Genomic DNA, 18,777 nt, shown 5'->3' on the forward strand with positions numbered 1-18,777 from the left:
GTTTGCTCTGTGCACCAGAGAGGAGCTCTGAGCTCTCAGTCCCACCTTCAGTCTGCAAAGAGGAACAAGGATGAGCTGAGTTCTGCTCGCAGGTGGATGAATCACTCAAGTACGGATCTTGAACTCAGGGGAGGAGAGGAGACTGGCCTTGGGGAGCAGGTCTGCTGCCCCCCTCACTGCAGCCTGATTTTCACATCACAGCTTCACTTCTACTGCGCTTGGTTTCTTTTTTGCAAGGATTTACTTTTCTTTACAGAAAATACAATTCATACGGGCTCTGAAAAACCCATTTTTGTGCTAAAGCAAAACTTTGCTTCTTTTCCCCCCCAATCTGCTCTTCTTCAAGGCACTGAAAACAAGCTCTTGTTAAGGTTCTGGGATCAGAAGAACGAAAAAGCCCAAATAAAATAATTACAGAAAAAAACAGGTTCAAAGACGAACAGAGCAATACTCCATAAAAATAACTTCAGATTATTTTAACAAAGGGTTAAGTTTGAGAAAACACTTGTGCTAGCCAAACTCGCCTTCCTTCGCTCCTCGACTGCCAGTGAAATAAAGTGACAAATCACCCCCAGCGATGTGCCTTCCCTACTGCAGCTGAGCACACTGGTGAGGAGCAGTGCTGTGTGGGTGCAGACGGGGCGCTGGGCCTGCCTGTGCATTTACCCCTGAACCCCGCTGTCCCGGCAGAAGGAAACTGGAAGTGGGGGTGCTGGCCAAGAGAGTGAGGGGTAAGCCTGGACATGGGGAGTGATTTAACTGCAGGGGTGGGACTGTACTCATTGTGTTGTGCTCAGAGCTCAGAACAAACTGCCTTAACCAACAGAGAAGTTGTATGAGTATAAATCCACCCCAGAGAGGTCACCAACACTCACATTGGGACTGTAGGGCTGAATTCAAGAACTAGTGTATTGAGAGGGGACAGTGCTCAGGGGCTGCTCCAGGGCTGGGACAGTGCACAGTAGCTGGAGGGGCTGCAGGCCACACCCACTTCCACCCCCCCATTGGTATGGCAACCACCATTGACCAGGCAGGTGGTCCCACTGCTGCTGTTCTGCACCACTGCGGAGGGGGAAGGGGAAAGAGGGATGGAGCAGGAGAGCATGACGGAGAGGTGAGAGGCAAATGACAGAGTCATTCACACATTCAGTAAGTGGACAGTGTCCAGTAACACATTAGCACTGCCCTGAAGCTGAATGGGACAGAAAATATATAAGAATGCTTCTCAACAGTCTCCACAATTCAACTAAGGTGCAAGAAAAGCATGTTTCAAATCACTCAATCAAAGGAAATCATTTTTTTGTCTAAATAATTCAAGATCCTAACTGTACAAGTACACAAGGCAAAGTTTACATGGAGAGCAATGCAGTTGCTAGGTTGAAAAATTTGAAGACTTATTTTGTACGTATCCGTTACTTGCCATGAACTACTGTAGAACAGAAACTGTAGAAACTGAATGACAAGAAACAAGTGCACAGAGCTACCTGAAAGCAAAATGTTAATATGCATACTTATATTTATCTGCACACATGAAGAATTTTATTACAGTTATGATCTTTTAGACAATTTTTAATAAATGTTTAATGAATGACACTTTCAATGTAAAAGACATTATAATACTAGACAGGGAGGGTCAAGGGGAGGTCATAAGACAACAGGAAGAATTAACAGCCCTGAGTAGCTGAAAAACAGCTCCTTATTTGGAGGACGCTAGCAACTGCAAAACTAGCCTAAACTGGTTAGGGTGAGATTCCATTTATAACTGGAAGTAAGATTCTGGCCCCACCTCTATCTGGCACTTTAAGAGAATAAAAGCAGATAAGGTAGAGAACAGAGTTGAGTTGCAGGGTTTTGGGGCAAACTGTAACTCCTGTGCGTGTAATATAGAAGACCTTTGCTGCTGCAAAGGTTACAGTATTTACATCCCATAGGGAAGAAAGAAAACTTTACCAGCACAGTTTACAGCTCTGACCACACTGACGACATTGAGCAGCACATGGACTGTTTGCAGCAGGGAGAGCAGTAGGCCCTTGTGTTCTCCAAATACACTGCTCAGTGTCTCAGGCTACTGCTGCACGCACGCACGCACGCACAGACAAGCCATTTACACACACAGATACAGAGGACACACACGAAGATACACAGGCCACACACACACACAGTTTGCTGTCCCGTGCGATGCGCAGACAGCCCCCTGGGCGCTAGGCCGCACAGCCCAGCCTGGCCACTCACAGTGCTGGGGGCGGCTGTGGGGGTCCCCCCCGTCCTCCAGCAGCAGGCTCTGTCTCCAGGGGGAGCAGACAGGCCCGGGGGGGGCGCGGGGTCTGTGGGGGGGTTGAGCTCCTCCATCCTGGCCAGGTCCTGCAGCCTCTCCTCCAGCAGCCGCTGCTGCCTCTTCTCCTTCCTCTTCATCTTCTTCTTCTTGTTCTTGGACACCTTCCCTGTCTGCACACAGCGTGGGGTCAGAGGGTCAGAGGGCAAAGGTCAGTGCACGAGCAGCACTGTACAGCAGCGTCTCAGGGGCAGTATGTGAGCATGTCTGTGTCTCCACACTCATTCTCTGTATCCAGTCTCTCTCAAGCCCAGCAACTTGTAAAACCTCCAATTTACATCACAAAATAGACTACATTTCCAGGTATGTGCAGTACCATGTTCTGCGATGTAAGACTAGACAACAAAACAAAAATTGTGTGCGGCCCTATGACATTGTACACAAGCAAGCTTGTGTGCTCATTCACTCGTACATCAGTCATCATGGTGACTTTGAGCAGGAAGGGCCGCATCACATCACAATTTGGGGGAACTTTAATGTGAGTTTGCGACAACATGTCGACTTACAGGACTTTCACAAAGTTCACGATTTTGTGTTTAATTCGAATTGTGTACGTTTTTTCTATATCAATGAATTTTATCACTGGGTGAACAGTCTGAACTGCAGCCCCTTTCATCAATTTAACACACAGGTTCCAACAGTCAGGTCTTGACTGGTGGCTTGCAATGAATAACCCCAGAATGAAGTCTGGGGTCGCTCAACGTGTGTTTTTAATTCAGCATGAAGGAACGAGTACTTTTATTTGTTTTTCTGGATCATGGGACCAGATCTTCAGCGAAAGACTCGTCTCACCACCGTACAGAGCCAGTGCTGCCACTCCAGCACCCAGCCCACGGGACTAAGAGGAGCCTACAGCCTAAATTTCCCATTGGCCCTTACCTATCATGGCCTCCTAATAATCCCCCTCTATGAACTGGCTTCATTACTCTGCTCTCCTCCCCACTGATAGCTGATGTGTGGGGAGCGTTCTGGCGCACTATGGCTGCCGTCGCATCATCCAGGTGGGGCTGCAAACTGGTGGGGGTGGAGGGGATCCCCATTACCTGTAAAGCGCTTTGAGTGGAGTGTCCAGAAAAGCGCTATATAAGTGTAAGCAATTATTATTATTATTATTATTATTATTATTATTATTATTATTATTATTATTATTATTATTACAGTACTTCAGCCCCCGTATGCTGCTGATGGGTGAGCCTTTCAGCTGCCTCTACAGAGCCCAGACACAGAGGTTCTGTAGACTTGACACCAGCACAGCAGGGTCTGTAGATTGGTTCTATTTATGTGGCAGGGCCTCACACAGACGCTTATACAGAAGGCAGATATTTGGATCAGGAGGAATAAGGCTACTGGAGCAAAACTAGTTTGGGCCACGAATTTCATAACGATGGGGTTCTGGATTTCAGTGTTTATCTCTGGTCTTCAAATTAAACTCGCAGACAAAGTTGTGCAGTACCATGTTCTGTGATTTAAGACTAGACAACAAAACGTCCGGTACTGTGTGCGGCATTATGACACTGTACACAAGCAAGCTTTGACAGTTTGACAGTTTTTCTTGGCTCTTCTGGTGTTGCAGCTGTAAGCAGACTTCGAAAACCTAGAAACCAGCTGCAGACACAGCGACCCACCCTGGACACCGCTGACTTAAAGGAAGGGGATTTAGCCATTTCTTTCACAAAAAGGAGACTCTAATTCATTCAGGGAGACAAAGCAACACTCCCGAGAGATACTGTAATTAAAATGCAAACTTTACTCTGGAGACGAACTCCCACTAGCAAGACCCAAACAGAAACACACTCTTCCGCACTGTGAGGGGTCGTCACTTCTTCGCTGGAGAATCTCCTGTGCTGCTTTCCACATTTTCAGAGTTTGTTTCCAACATGCCTCCCATTACAATGCTAGAAGCACCCAATGGATGTTCCCGAAATCCCAGTGTAACACAGCCTGTTCATTGACCTCACAGCACACAGTAGGGCACTTCTTATCCCTGCCTGTGCATTTACCCCTGAACCCCACTGGCCAGGCAGAATGAAACTGGGAGTGGGGGGGGGTGCTGGCCAAGAGAGGGAGGGGTAAGCCTGGGTATGAAGGGTGACTGATATCCGGATAGCGCAGAGTCCGAGGTCGGGGAGAAGACGGAGCCCGACAGAGCCGAGTCCGGGCTGGTGAACCGGCCCCCGCCCATCCTCAGGGCGTGGCCATTGCAGCCCTCCAACCAGGGGGAGGAGGTGGGGCTGGAGGGGCTACAAGCCACGCCCCCCGCCCCCATTGGTATGGCAACCACCATTGACCAGGCAGGTGGTCCCTCTGCTGCTGTTCTGCACCACTGCGGAGAGGGAAGGGGAAAGAGGGATGGAGCAAGAGAGCATGACGGAGAGGTGAGAGACATACAGGGAGAGAAGAGGCAAGGGAGACACAGAGTCATTTACACATTCAGTAAGTGGACAGTGTCCAGTAACACATTAACACTGCCCTGAAGCTGACCTCCCTGTCCCTCTCTCTCTCAGGTCTTGTGATGGAGTGGAAGAGGCTGCCCTGTTGGGGCTGTTCTGGAGACTCCAGCAGGCAGCAGACGGGCCTGAAGACGGCGTGTCACTCCGGGGCCGAGGGGGGGTGGGGGTTGGGGACGGACTGGCAGACCAAGGACACAGCTGGCCTCCCTCTCTCCTTCCGGCCCCTCGCCTCTCCAGCGCTCTCCTCCCTCCATCTGACTCTCAAGGGCCTTGCAGACCTGGTCCGTCTCTCTCCCTCTGTCCCCTGGCCCCCGCGAGAGGGAGTGCGTTTCTCCGTCTTAATCCAGTGCACCCCCTCTCTCCGTGTGCTGTGGGGAGGGGAGTCTGAACTTCGCCCTCCTGTCTCCCGTGATGAAAGGGTCTGGAGGGGTTTTTTTGTGAACAGGCAGCAGAAACCCGCCGCTCATCGCAGCTGGCTCCTCGCGCACTCAGAATCTGCTCTTTTTGTTTCATGGACACACATTTGGAAGCAAGACCCCACATGCCATGTTTCTGTTTCTATTGTATCTGCTTCTGGTGTGTGTGTTCTGGACGGAGAAGAAGGAGAAGGGACTGTAGGCGACACGGGTGGTTGGAAAAGGTCGACAGGCTTGGTTTCTTGGTGCTACTTATTCCCCGACAGGTATATTTCTCTTTCTCTCTGTCCCTGTCCTCCTCACTCTCCTCCTAACTCCCTCCTCCAAAGCCCAGACTTTCTCACTGTCCCCTGCTCCTTGATTTGATTATTTCCAGCTCTGGGTTCTGATAATGATGGTTATTATTATATTATTGTTATATTATTATTATTGGTATTGTTATTATTACAGACACACAGTTCTCGTGGGTTTGTGTTCAATCTTTTCATTTCAAAGTTGCCTTTTTGGTTTCTTTTCCTCTTGATAGAAATAAAGGTTCAGGAATTGTTTTAGGAACTTTCAGCTGTGTGTTGGTGTCCGTGTTGGGGGCAGTGTGTGTGTTTGAAGGGGGGATGATTGGGTGTGTGTGTGAGGGGAGAACAGTCTGGTATACTGATAAGAGTGACCCCGGGTGAGATTTGTATGTGTCCTTGATTTCACAGCCGACAGGAATTCAAGTTGCTGTTGAGTGACATGTGCTGGAAGTTCCAGCGACGGCCGCACGGTGGCAGCATCGTTGCGCAATCACGCTGTCTGCAGCTGAACATTAAACTCGTAAAGGCGGACCCTTCTGCACGCATTCAATAGAGCTGTGCGTGGACTGCCAGTGGTCCGCTCTCCTGCCCCCGCGCTGAGGTGCCCCCTCGCCTCCCCCTGACCCCGAGTTCCTCCAGGCACGTCAGCCCTGGAGCCTGGAGACCTGTTACTGCACCTCGGAGGTCTCCAGGCATGTGGGACACAGCCCGTTGAGCTAAAGAGAGATCTCTCTACAGCCCACTGGCTGTAGTCCTGCTATCACAGGGAAGGGCAGAGCGGTAAGCCGGTTCTTACACACCACTGACGGCCATAAGCGTTGCAATATAAACTTGTATCTAAAAAAAAAATGGGGGCTGAATTGAGTTCATCGGCTCTTTTCCTTTGCGCTGGTGGTTTTCAGTCCAGGGCGGTACTGGTAGCAGTATATGTAGCCACTAGAGGGCGCCGGTCTACTTCTTTCGGGAGGCTGCTAGTCGTGTCGTGTTGCAAGAAACAGGCGGCAGTTTCGCTGTTTAATCAGCGCTCATATGATGCTGTAGTTCTACCAGCCCGCAGCTCCCAGCTACCTGGATGGGAGACTCCTGGGAAACTCAGGCTGCTGCTGGAAGAGGTGTTAGTGGGGCCAGCAGGGGGCGCTCACCCTGCGGTCTGTGTGGGTCCTCATGCCCCAGTATAGTGACGGGGGACACTAAAACTGAGGTTCTGACTCTCTGTGGTCATTAATAATAATAATAATTAAAAATTAAAAATCCCAGGGCGTTTCTCGAAAAGAGTAGGGGTGTTACCCCAAAGTCCTGGCGGGGTTACCTGCGTTCAAGGCCGCCGGACACGCTCTCCTGATTACCGGTTCGGTTCTCCTGCGCCGTTGTGTGTCGGGGGGGCGGAGTGACTTCTCTCCCCCCGCGAAAAAACAAGGCGCTATATCCCGGGAACCAGAGCAGCACAGCGGTCACTACGCATCGGCACGAACCGCCCAAGCGCAGCGCCAACTCGTCGTCTGTGCCGTCCGCGGGGAGGCCAACCTCTTCAAACTGCCCTGAGGCGAGAGAGAAGGGACAGGTCACCCCTGTTATTACGTCATTACGGGTGGAAATGAGCGGGAACGCAGCGCCCCGCGAGTGGAGGCAGACGCGCCTCGCCGCAAGCTCGAGGGTTTTCAAAACTGCCTGTGAGTGATTGGCACCAGCACGCAGCCAATCACCTGTCTCGGCGGGTCCCTGGGGCCTCGCCTACACTGGAGAGAAGCGACGATGATTGGCCCGCAGGTTTGCCGCTCTAGCGTTGGCTCCGCCTCCCGTTGCTCGAGATTCCCGTTTGCGCGTGAGCTGTGTAACGTCTCTGGCCGGTTGTTGTGCTGAGGTCGGGCGTCACAGGTTAGTCAAAATAACTGATAATATTTGACATAAATTGTGGATATAGTCACCTGTCATGTGTTAAATACTCATTGTAACATGTCTACCGTTTTGTTCGAAGGTTGTTTTAACTATACAAAGGACAAGTTAGCCATTTGGGTCAATAATCTTGCTTTGAGGTAAACTTCTAGAAACAGCTTGTGCGAGTTTAGGGGTGTGTGACAGACAGTACAGGGGGACCCTGTTAATAAAGGCAGGAAAGGCTCCTGCAGGGATCCCAGACGGCCACAGGGCGGAGATCATCTTCAGATTTTAAAAGATGTAAACTGGACAGCGATAACCCTGTTTCTCCAGTGTGTTTTATGGCGCTTAGCCGGGGGAAGTCAGGATTTGACCAGTCACATGCTGTGCTTTGGTCTAATTGAGGTGCTCATGTCCCTATTTCAGTGTCTCTTCGTATGAAGCTTATTTAAAAACACAGAGATTATTTCTACAAGCATGACTAAAATGTATCCATGTGGTTCGGTTGATGGATCTGCAATGTTGTCAGCCTGTCTCTCTGGTAATTTGTAAAGACTGGGTATGAAACAGGTCTCAGTTTAGTGCAGGTGTTTCCTTTCTACTTGAGAGGAATCCCTATTGGAAAAATGGACATTTCTGACAGCAGAGTTGACAGTTGTTCCAAGTGGGAGGTTTTCTTACCGTACCTCCGCTTTCAGCAACAGCTCAGTCTTTAGTGGAGCCCAGCCCCGCAGACACAGGGCTCTCGACTGGACCACAGCCTGGACAGGACGCCAGCCCATCGCAGGGCAGTGACACTCTCCAGCAGACTCTACCTAGAGAGCTGTGAGTGCACTGCTCATGAGGTTAGACCAGACTGGGGGGCAGTAAAAGACACCCACTCTACTAGCAAATAAAGGTGTTCGTGCTTATACTGACAGACCTGTGTGGGGTACTATTGGTCTTCTTTGAAACCAAAGTTTGCAGTCAGGTAGTGTCTTATGTCGGCGTTACACTACACGACTGTTCCTAGGATTTCCAGTCGTGGCCTTCCTTTACATGATCGTAAGAAAACCACAGCGAGTTGTAGAGAGTCGCATTGCGCGCCCGTTACCGTCAGTTGTGTAGTGTGACATCCCCAGGGACTCAGTCATATTGCTCTTAATAGCCCCTACAACTCTCTGCGACTGGCTACGACAAACTCAGACAGGTTTGATTTTCTCGTAGCCAGTCGCCAGTCGCAGGGTTGGGCTCTTGTGTCTGCGACAGTCACAGCCAATGAGCGCGCAAGTGGAAGTACAGTGCGGCTGCAAGGAAAGAGGGAAAGCGAGTGTGTTGGACTGGGCAAATGGAGGAGAGGCTCGTCGAACTGTGGAGCCAGCACAGATGTCTGTTCGGCGTTTCGTGTTTGTGTACTTTCGTGTGCTGCTCCTCCTCTTGCTCCACGTTGATTGGCTGACAAAATGAGGAGACCTTGTGGTAGCTTCGCGGTGCGATACGAGATGTGGAACCGGGATGAAAAGTCGTGAGGGAATCGTGTGATTAGTCACCCCTGTGATTCCTAGTCGTATCATTTGACACCCTCTGGGACAGAAAAGGCAGCCAGACTCCGCAGCTGCAGTCGTTAATTTTGACATGCTCTCTGACTAGAGGTCGTGTCGAGTCCTGTAGCCCGACGCCGGCTTAAGGGACGACAGTAACGTGTCAAGAGCATTCTGGAGACAGTGGGCCAGCAGAGAGGGGGTGCAGTGACTCTCCTGCACAGTGAGAGGTGCTGGGGGAGCCTTTCCCTAAATAGAATCATAGGAACCTGAGAGACTCTTTAAAGGTGGTTCGGGAGACAGACTGGATGAGAAGTATAAAAGATTGCATTGCTCAAGTTTCACTGAGACTGGATTTATTTAAAACCACTGAGCACAAAGAAGGTTACTTGTGCTGTTCTTCGTGAAAAGTTATATAAAGGTTGTATCTCTTTAAAGACAGTACAAGAAACATGAAATCAGGCTAATGAATGAAAATTGTCTATGAAATTAATACAGAAAAAGGGTCACAGAGAACACAATATGCATCGATGTTTTATAGAAAACAAAAGAAAACACATTTCAGAAATGCTCTTTCACTCCCTTGTCAGATCATCAGTGTAACAATTCAATAGTATCCCAGTACAATTATTTTACATATGTCAAACATTTGAACAAAATTAGTATCTTGTGGTGTATTCACTAACATATACTTGGTGCCAAAGCCTATATGGAACAATAACTTTTATTTGCTGCTTTTCAATTTAATAATATCTTTATCAGAATGTTAGAAAGGGGACATTTATACGGTAACATGTTTATCAGTCAATCCTGTATTTCTCTAATTTTCAATCCAGCAATTTCAGCTTTGACAACACTGAGAGAGAATCCATGTTGGTGATATGCACTTAATTCTCATTTGTAAAGTATGCTTTCAAACTATCTTATCTTTTACTTTTTGTAAAATCTGAGGCACTGTCCTTTACCCACTCTTTCCAAGTCTTTTCTTCCTGTGGAAGCAGACTCTCTCCACTGGCCACCTTCTGCACTATCACAGCTCCTTCTCTGACTCGCTGTAGTTCTCTGATGCGCTCCAGGTATCCAGGCTTGGCTTCGTGCTCCTCAGCCTGTATCATCAGGTCAATGTAATCTGGGGTCCTGAGAGGGTCGGGCCGCAGAGCGATCTCTTTCAGACGCTTCAGAGTGCGACTCAATTTGTCAATTAATTGTAAGACCTCTTTCTGTACATCTTTGTATGTCTTCTGAAGCTGTTTGACAACTTCCTCTTCACTCATCTTTTTCCCCTTTGCGTCCTCAAACTGCCTTTTCAGATCCTCATATGTTCTTTTCTCTTTTCTGGTTTTGTATTCCCATCTGTACTTCTGATTAAAATGTACACTCCAGACACATTTCCCAGGACAAATCCTGCAGTTTCCTTTATTATCCATTGCCCAACAACCTTTCTTACCATCATCATTAGGAATTCCACAGGGATAGTGACAGGTGGTATGACACGTTTGGCAGTTGTTGATGTAGTTTCTAGTCCCAGAGATATCTTCCTTTACTGCCTCTGTGACCTCTACTTCATACTCAAAGTTCTTGTTTTTCTCTATACAGTGTTTGTGACGTTCCAGTGCTTCTTGTGTCTGTTCCAATTCATTGAGTGTCGTCAGTCCGACTTTGATCTTGGGCTGCAGCCCCTCCACTGTCACCTCCAGTCGATTGCGCTCCTCCAGGACCTCCTTTGTCAGCTGCAGACTTCGGGTTTGCATGGTGTTCAAATAGCTAAAGAATGTATCCATACTTTCTGAACCCATCTGCCAGAACATTTTGTCAAACATACGCTGATGTGAACTTCCTGTTGATCCCTCATTAGAAGCAAACAAGACTGAGTTGTTGAATTTGAATTGGCGAGGGGTGCCATTTTTCTCTTTGGCACAAGAGACATTGTCTAAGCTCTCGAGCTGCTGCAGCGATTAAGAAATTTGAAAGCCTGCAGGCACTGCGGACCTCCAGGACCCCACTGGTCGGGTCCAGGACTCACCACAGGTGCGGACTGTTATATCTGTATCAGCCACTGACCCACTCCAGTGAAAGAGCTCATTGCAGGCCTGCTCTTTCACAAACACTGAAACTCCCACACTCCATACTGTACCTTTTCACGGTACACACTTTGGTTTCTCTGTTCTCACACACTGTCGCACACTTGTAGGCCCCCTCACACTTAACTCCCTATTGCCTTTCTAATAAGCACTCAGCGCTGTGCTGTCAGACAGGCAGCTCCTGCTCCTCTTCTAGTACAGAGATGGGGTTCACATCAATCAGCTGCTGGTTCCTAGTTTGGTGAGTGGTTCCTTACACCACCACATTCACGCCCCATAGTAAACACCAATCCCACAGCCTGCACACCCAGACCCCAGCCTGGCGTGCTCTGACCCCTGTCAGATCCCTCCTCTGTCCCTGCAGTGAAGTCACAGCATATGCCAGACAGCCTCCCTCTACCACACTTCACGCGCAGAGCTGGGATCCTTCCAGCAATACCCCTGCCCTCTGGTCTTCAGTCACTTGTTACTATCACTTGGGCATGACAGCAGGTGAGAAGACCCCAGCACCTTGTCAGCCCTGTTCCAGCTGAGCATCTCCAGAGCCTCTGGCTGTCATTGTGTGCTTGCAGGTGGAACCCCTCAGTGTATATTTTATCGTTATGTTCTATCATTTATTTCACCTTATGTTGGAAGGCTGAGAAGACCATTCCAGGTCCTGTCTTCATAAAAATCCATGCAGAATTTTTTATATTTGTTCAATCTCTACTTTTATCCAAGGCAGGTGATAAAAGTAGTCAGTAAAAGCAGTGTGGTAAAGCACCACAGCCGATTTATCCAGGTATCGGCAAAGCTCAGAAATATGTTGAAATTGACCTGACTTGTTGCTTTGCAGCTTGTGTGCTAACACAGCTCTCCACTTGAAACTTTATTGTTTTGAGGTAATTTCCAACTAAATATCTCTCCAACTTTATAAGTGTTCCTGTTTGCTTTTGGTTTATTATTCCTTTACCAAGAGCTGTGCCAGATCTCACATTCCTCAAATTAGGTATACCATTCATTTATTTTTTAATGATTTAAATTAGTTCCAGTTATTTTCCTGACACCCTCTATTAAATTAATCAAGCCTTCATAATGTATGAGACATACCTGTAAGTGTTAGTATTAGATAGGTAACTTTTTCATACTGGCCTGCAGCATTCTAGGAAGTGAGAGATATGACCTTCAGTGGTTTAATATTTCCTTTTCACACGTTTTCTCTTCTTCTGGAAGTAGAATCTCTCCTCTGGCCACTTGTTGTACAATGTTGTTACAGCTCCCTCTCTAAGTCGTGGTTACTCTGTTTTCTTGAACCCTGGATTAGCTTGACTGTTTCAGTTTTATCAGTTTTATTTTTTTGTATTCTTTCTGAAGTTCTCTTTCTGAAGACTATTTACTCAGCCCTCAACTCTTTCCCCTTTTTGGATGAGGAATAAAAGTTTCCAAAACGCCAAATTCCTTGAATGTGTATTTATTTGGCAAATAAGATTAAAGGTGGTGTAATTTTTCATTAAAGCTTACCATACATTAATAGTTTAAACTCGACATAGGTAGCATCAAATTTGGCTTATGAAAAAAACTTAAATCAGAACAGGAAAAGAATGTCAGACATGGAAAATATTTACTAATAGTTTATTTAATAAGATTTTTGTAACAAAAAATACATCTTTTAAGTTTTAAAACAAAGCAGAAAAAAACATGATTAAGGTGTGAAATGGTGAAATGCTAGATATGACATTTTCCATACTTTTCAGCTACTTGTTATTGCCAATAGTTTTTTTTACCAAACAGATAGTTAAAGAAATCTGAGTCACCGTCCTTTGCCCACTCTTTCAAAGTCTTCTCTTCCTGTGGAAGCAGACTCTCTCCACTGGCCACCTTCTGCACTATCACAGCTCCTTCTCTGACTTGCTGTAGTTCTCTGATGCGCTCCAGGTATCCAGGCTTGGCTTCGTGCTCCTCAGCCTGTATCATCAGGTCAATGTAATCTGGGGTCCTGAGAGGGTCGGGCCGCAGAGCGATCTCTTTCAGACGCTTCAGAGTGCGACCCAAGTTTTCAGTTAATTTTAAAACCTCTTTGTGTACCTCTTTGTATGTCTTCTGAAGCTGTTTGACTTCTTCCTCTGCACTCATCTTTTTCCCCTTTGCGTCCTCAAACTGCCTTTTCAGATCCTCATATGTTCTTTTCTCTTTTCTGGTTCTGTATTCCCATCTGTACTTCTGAAGAAAATGTACACTCCAGACACATTTCCCAGGACAAATCCTGCAGTTTCCTTTATTATCCATTGCCCAACAACCTTTCTTATCATTATCATTAGGACTTTGACAGGGATAGTGACAGGTGGTATGACACACTTGGCAGTTGTTGATGTAGTTTCCAGTCCCAGAGATATCTTCCTTTACTGCCTCTGTGACCTCTACTTCATACTCAAAGTTCTTGTTTTGCTCTATACAGTGTTTGTGACGTTCCAGTGCTTCTTGTGTCCATTCCAATTCATTGAGTGTCGTCAGTCCGACTTTGATCTTGGGCTGCAGCCCCTCCACTGTCACCTCCAGTCGATTGCGCTCCTCCAGGACCTCCTTTGTCAGCTGCAGACTTCGGGTTTGCATGGTGTTCAAATAGCTAAAGAATGTATCCATGCTTTCTGAACCCATCTGCCATAACATTTTGTCAAACTTACTCTGATGTGAACTTCCTGTTGATCCCTCATTAGTAGCAAACAAGACTGCGTTGTTGAATTTGAAATGGCAGGGGTCGCCATTTTTCAGTTTGGCACAAGAGACATCAGCAGCTTTGATGGCCTCTAAAACAGGTGGAGCCTGCCCGTCAGCAAAGGTGACCAGAACTACAATATTGTCTGCAACGTCTTTTCCAAATATCGAGAGAATTGAGTCAAAGATGTACTTCTGTGTGTGTGTGAGACGTGCTAAAGCAGACTGGACCACAAAACACACTGCGTCAAGACTAACGATACCATTCTTATCAGAAAAGAAGTCTCTGATCTTCTGGGTGATGATTTTGTCCTGTCCGATCCCTCTGGTGTCCCCAAACCCTGGAGTGTCCACAATAGTGAGAGAGTAGGGAACCCTGAACCCTTCGCTGTGGTGGATCTGATAGGCTGTGATCTCAGAGGGCGGACTCTCAGCCTGTGTCCTGTTGGTCTCTTCCTGTATCAGTTTGAACCTGCTCTCATCCTCCCACTCCACTCCCAGGATGTAGTTGATCATCCCATTGATGAGGGTGGTCTTCCCTGAGCCCGTCGCTCCCAGGAGCATGATCGTTCTGTTTCTAATGTTCTCTGCTGGTTTTCCAAAGCTGAGTTTGGGACAGGTACTGCGTTTATCTTTAGACAGATTAAGCCTGTAAATCGAAGGTTTGCCCTTGTTCATTAAAGTGCACTTCTTGGGGTCGCCTGTAATTTGCTTCACAGGTGTTGTTTCTGCTGTTGTGATCACCACTTCATCACTCGGTGCGCTGGTCCCAAGAGCTCCACAGTCACACCGGACTCTGATTCTGTAGGATGTTTCCTTTGTCAAGCCTTCCATAGAAAATGAATTCTGTTCTTTGTTCGTTTTCTTCTTCAGCCACTGATCAGATGTGTCCTCTCTGCTCTGTACTCCTTCCTCTCTGTATTCAATGATGTATCCCAGAATACTGACCCCCTCTCCAACAGCAGAAGGATTTTCCCAGGTTATTGTGATGGAAGTTGGAGACACCTGGAGAGCTGAGGGTTTTCCAGGGGGGCTTGCTGGCAGAGTCTCCACACTGATGATGTCACTGCTCACGGGGTATCCCAGCTTGCCCACTGCTGTGGATCTGAGCTCATACTCAGTGTGAGGCTGCAGCCCTGACACAGTGACAGAGTCCTGAGTGTCTGTGACAGTGACAGATTCCCACTCTTCCTGCTTCTTGGGTTTATATTCCACCCTGTGCTGCAGTGTGGTGGAGCTGGGGGGGGACACCTGTACTGTCACACTGTTGTGTGTCATTGTGTGAGCCTCAGGGGTGCCAGGCTTTGATGGGGGCTCAAAATGCACACCTTCATTATCCCCATCCTCATACAGGAAGATACACGCTCCTGGACACTGGTCATCTTGTTTAGAATCAGCAAAGAATTTAGTTTCCTTCTGGGCCTTGTTAATATTCACCAACTCAAAGAAAACCTTCAGATACAGTTTCATGTTCAGAACAGACTCTCTCTTTACCCATCCTGTACTGGCCTGTTGTGTGTCAGTGTCTGTGTTCCTGCTCTCTGGGTGTCTGAGGTAGCTGGTCAGCTCTGACAGATACGGCTCAGGCTGGCTGAGTGAGGTGAAGCTGAAACAAACCATATTCTCAGTGCCTGGATCAAACAGCACCTGGTTAAGCTCCCTGTGTAAAGACAGTACTTTTATACCACTGTCTTTCAGTTTAGTAAGATATCCACTGACTGTGTCCATTTCTTGTTCTTTATTCTGCAGCCACAGTTGAAGCCTGTGAAAGTTGAAAGGTGAGTCTTCATGATGTTTTATCAGCTCTCTGAACTCTTCTTCATCTTTCCCACCTCCCCTAACAGCAGGCAGGACACTGGCTAATCTATCCATGAAATTCAGTTTGTACTGAAGGACCAGTTGTTTCAGATTTTCAGTTTTTCCTTTGACGTCAGGAAAGGTTTGGGAAACTGTGTGTTTCTGCAAGTCGTTACATCGCATTTCAATCACATCCAGGTTCTCCACTGCAGTCTGTGCCTGTGTGACAAAACAGTTGCTTATGTGTCTGACCAGCTTAGCAGCCCTGGAGTCCAGCTTGACCAGCGGGTACAGCCAGACCCTGATGGGCACAGCGTGTTCTCCTCCTTCTCCGAGCAGAGTCGGGAGGGCTCTGTAGACCTCAATGGCCTCTTTAAAAGTGGACGGGTTTGTCGCCAGCTGAACATCCCCGTGAAATGTGCAGCTGAACTTTTCTCCAGCGGCCTTTTCCTGTTCTGTCATTTCCAGAGAGGCTTTGCCACTAATTGAGATTCCTTTCAGCTTTTCAATTGTGAGTTTAAGTTTTCCCTCGATCTCCTGCTTGTTCTCTCCTTCAGACACCTCTCTGTCAAACACAAAGTAGGCCTGAGCCCCATACAGCACAGCTGTGACCACATGGGTGGCCATGTCGTCCTCATATACTTTGGAATGGGTCACCTTCTTTTGGCCCAGGTGACTCATGGTCAGCTGCTCGTACCTGACAGTGGTGTTGTACTGCAGAGTGACTCTGGCCTGGCTGTGGGATTTCTTCTTGTCATTGAAGTACTTGGCGGCTCCTCCCACTTCTACAAGACCCCCCAGCAGACTGGCCTTCAGTGAGGCGTCCACCTGCAGGGCCGAAGCTTTGTCATCAATGGAGTCTGAGGCAGAGACGCTGAGCTCAGTTTTATTCTGGGAGCGCACACTGGTTTTCTTCTGTAGCTCCTCATGGTCCCACAGCGTGATGGCTGCAATAGAATTAGGGTTGATTACCTAATGCTCCTGACACACTGGACAATGCCAAAGAGGTTTGTTCAGTACTAAGTTTCATATAGCGAGACACTGATGTAATAAAGAAGGTCATTAATCTTGTGATTCAACAGCTTCAGTGATAGAATTAACTGTATCATGAACCGAGAAGCTTAAAAAGACCTGTGAGGAGAGTTTAGGACATGTCAATGAAATTCAAATAAGATTGAAATTGTATTCTGTTATCCTATATTGTATATTGGCACTAAATTAATAGATTTCATCTGGAATGTTTACCTGGGATCAGTGTGTCAGTCATACAGCAGCCCAGCTGGAACAGTGTGTAGTTGTGTCTGCTGTGCTACAGGTTTACCTGGGATCAGTGTGTCAGTCATACAGCAGCCCAGCTGGAGCAGTGTGTAGTTGTGTCTGCTGTGCTGTGGGTTTACCTGGGATCAGTGTGTCAATCATACAGCAGCCCAGCTGGAACAGTGTGTAGTTGTGTCTGCTGTGCTGTGGGTTTACCTGGGATCAGTGTGTCAGTCATACAGCAGCCCAGCTGGAACAGTGTGTAGTTGTGTCTGCTGTGCTGTGGGTGTATCTGGGATCAGTGTGTCAGTCATACAGCAGCCCAGCTGGAACAGTGTGTAGTTGTGTCTGCTGTGCTACAGGTTTACCTGGGATCAGTGTGTCAGTCATACAGCAGCCCAGCTGGAACAGTGTGTATTTGTTTCTGCTGTGCTGTGGGTTTACCTGGGATCAGTGTGTCAGTCATACAGCAGCCCAGCTGGAACAGTGTGTAGTTGTGTCTGCTGTGCTGTGGGTGTATCTGGGATCAGTGTGTCAGTCATACAGCAGCCCAGCTGGAACAGTGTGTAGTTGTGTCTGCTGTGCTACAGGTTTACCTGGGATCAGTGTGTCAGTCATACAGCAGCCCAGCTGGAACAGTGTGTATTTGTTTCTGCTGTGCTGTGGGTTTACCTGGGATCAGTGTGTCAGTCATACAGCAGCCCAGCTGGAACAGTGCGTAGTTGTGTCTGCTGTGCTGTGGGTTTACCTGGGATCAGTGCGTCCCTGCGGCAGTCATACAGCATCCCCAGCTGGAAGGGTCTGCCCAGAGCTGCCATCTCAATGGGAACAGTTCCTACAGATGACATGGCTGGTGGTGGACTGGATACTGTAGAAAGAAGGTTTAAAGTCAACAGTTATATATGTTTGTATCTTTACATATATAATTTAGGTTTTACATTAATGGATGTAGCTGTGAATCTGGGTATCCAGATAGATTAAATTCCTGGTCGATGAAGCTTGGCTCTGGGAACCTTCACTTATCTACTGCTTGGATTTCTGTCACTATTAAGCTATAAAAAAGGCTATGTTTCATGCAAGGATCGCTTCCAGATAGAGTTAAAATACAGTCGTGTCCTTCAGCCAGCTGGGGTGTAGGGCCAGTCAGGTCTTTAGCGACACCTTCACCTGGGACATGAATAATCGGTGGTGGAATCAGAGCAGCTCTGTGACAGGCAGTCAACTGGGCCTCCACCTGAGTGGAGCCGGCAGGTAGTCTTCATGGTCATGACACCTGACAGCCAGGTTCCACTGTGTTTACACATTTGCCTCCTTTCAGGGATGTGAGGCAGCCGTGAAGGGCTGGACGTGCTGTGCAGCTGAGCTCTGCTGCTGAAAGAGGGAGAGAGAGAGAAAGAGACTCCAACCACTGGAGACAGTCGAGCCACTGAGAGAGCGTTGATGCTCTTTCTCCTTGTGAGACTCAGTATAAAAGAGTCCAGCCATGTGACGTTTCCTCACAGCCCAGTTGCAGTGGCGCTTTTTCCTCCAGACTGTGACAGGTGGAGCCTCGTCTGTGGCTTTGGGCAAATTTCCGAAGCCTGAACCCAGAGAAAAGTCCGGATGGATAGTGAGCCTTCACGCCCAACACCAGCCTGTTCTGGAGCAGCAGTTGAGGTGGAGCCGAGTATCAGACTGTGCTTCCCTGGTCCAGTGGAGCTCCTGCTCCTGCTTCTCCTTCTGGGCATCCTGACTCCCTCTGGTCTTTACTCCTTGTCTTCCTGCTCCTCTGGTCTTCACTCCTTGTCTTCCTGCTTCCCTCTGGTCTTCACTCCTTGTCTTCCGGCTCCTCTGGTCTTCACTCCTTGTCTTCCTGCTCCTCTGGTCCTGACTTCTAATTTCTGGTCTCTTTCTTGCTCTATTTATTAGCCATAGAGATAGTCTGGTCTGCCACAGTTCTGCTTGGTCAGTTCAAATCTGGGATTAAAATATCTCACCTACAGGAATTTTGTTTTTTTCAGGAGATCTTGGCAAAATGTCCTATATTTGTTAAATCCTGTGACTATTCAGGTGTGATTCTCACAGG

At 47.8% G+C, this 18,777-nt stretch overlaps 1 protein-coding gene across 2 annotated transcripts in view; it reads right to left on the bottom strand.

The window, feature by feature from the left end:
• Nucleotides 1-9,407: 9,407 nt before the first annotated feature.
• LOC148674082 (uncharacterized) overlaps nucleotides 9,408-18,777 on the bottom strand; it is a 28,294-nt gene continuing 18,924 nt past the window's right edge. The window contains exons 2-4 of one of the 2 annotated variants that reach the window (XM_088623835.1): nucleotides 17,461-17,725; nucleotides 13,524-16,402; nucleotides 9,408-10,604 (exon numbers count right to left, since the gene is read on the bottom strand). In XM_088623835.1, the coding sequence (XP_088479961.1) occupies nucleotides 9,810-10,604; nucleotides 13,524-16,402; nucleotides 17,461-17,560 (3,774 nt within the window). In that variant the 5' untranslated portion in view covers nucleotides 17,561-17,725 and the 3' untranslated portion in view covers nucleotides 9,408-9,809. Of the gene's footprint in view, nucleotides 10,605-12,401; nucleotides 16,403-17,384; nucleotides 17,726-18,777 lie in introns of those variants that run through there. The other variant, XM_088623834.1, reaches the window with a different exon arrangement.

This window comes from Lepisosteus platostomus, chromosome 3, assembly GCF_059453375.1.
Source record: "Lepisosteus platostomus isolate fLepPlt1 chromosome 3, fLepPlt1.hap1, whole genome shotgun sequence".
NCBI lineage: Eukaryota > Metazoa > Chordata > Actinopteri > Semionotiformes > Lepisosteidae > Lepisosteus > Lepisosteus platostomus.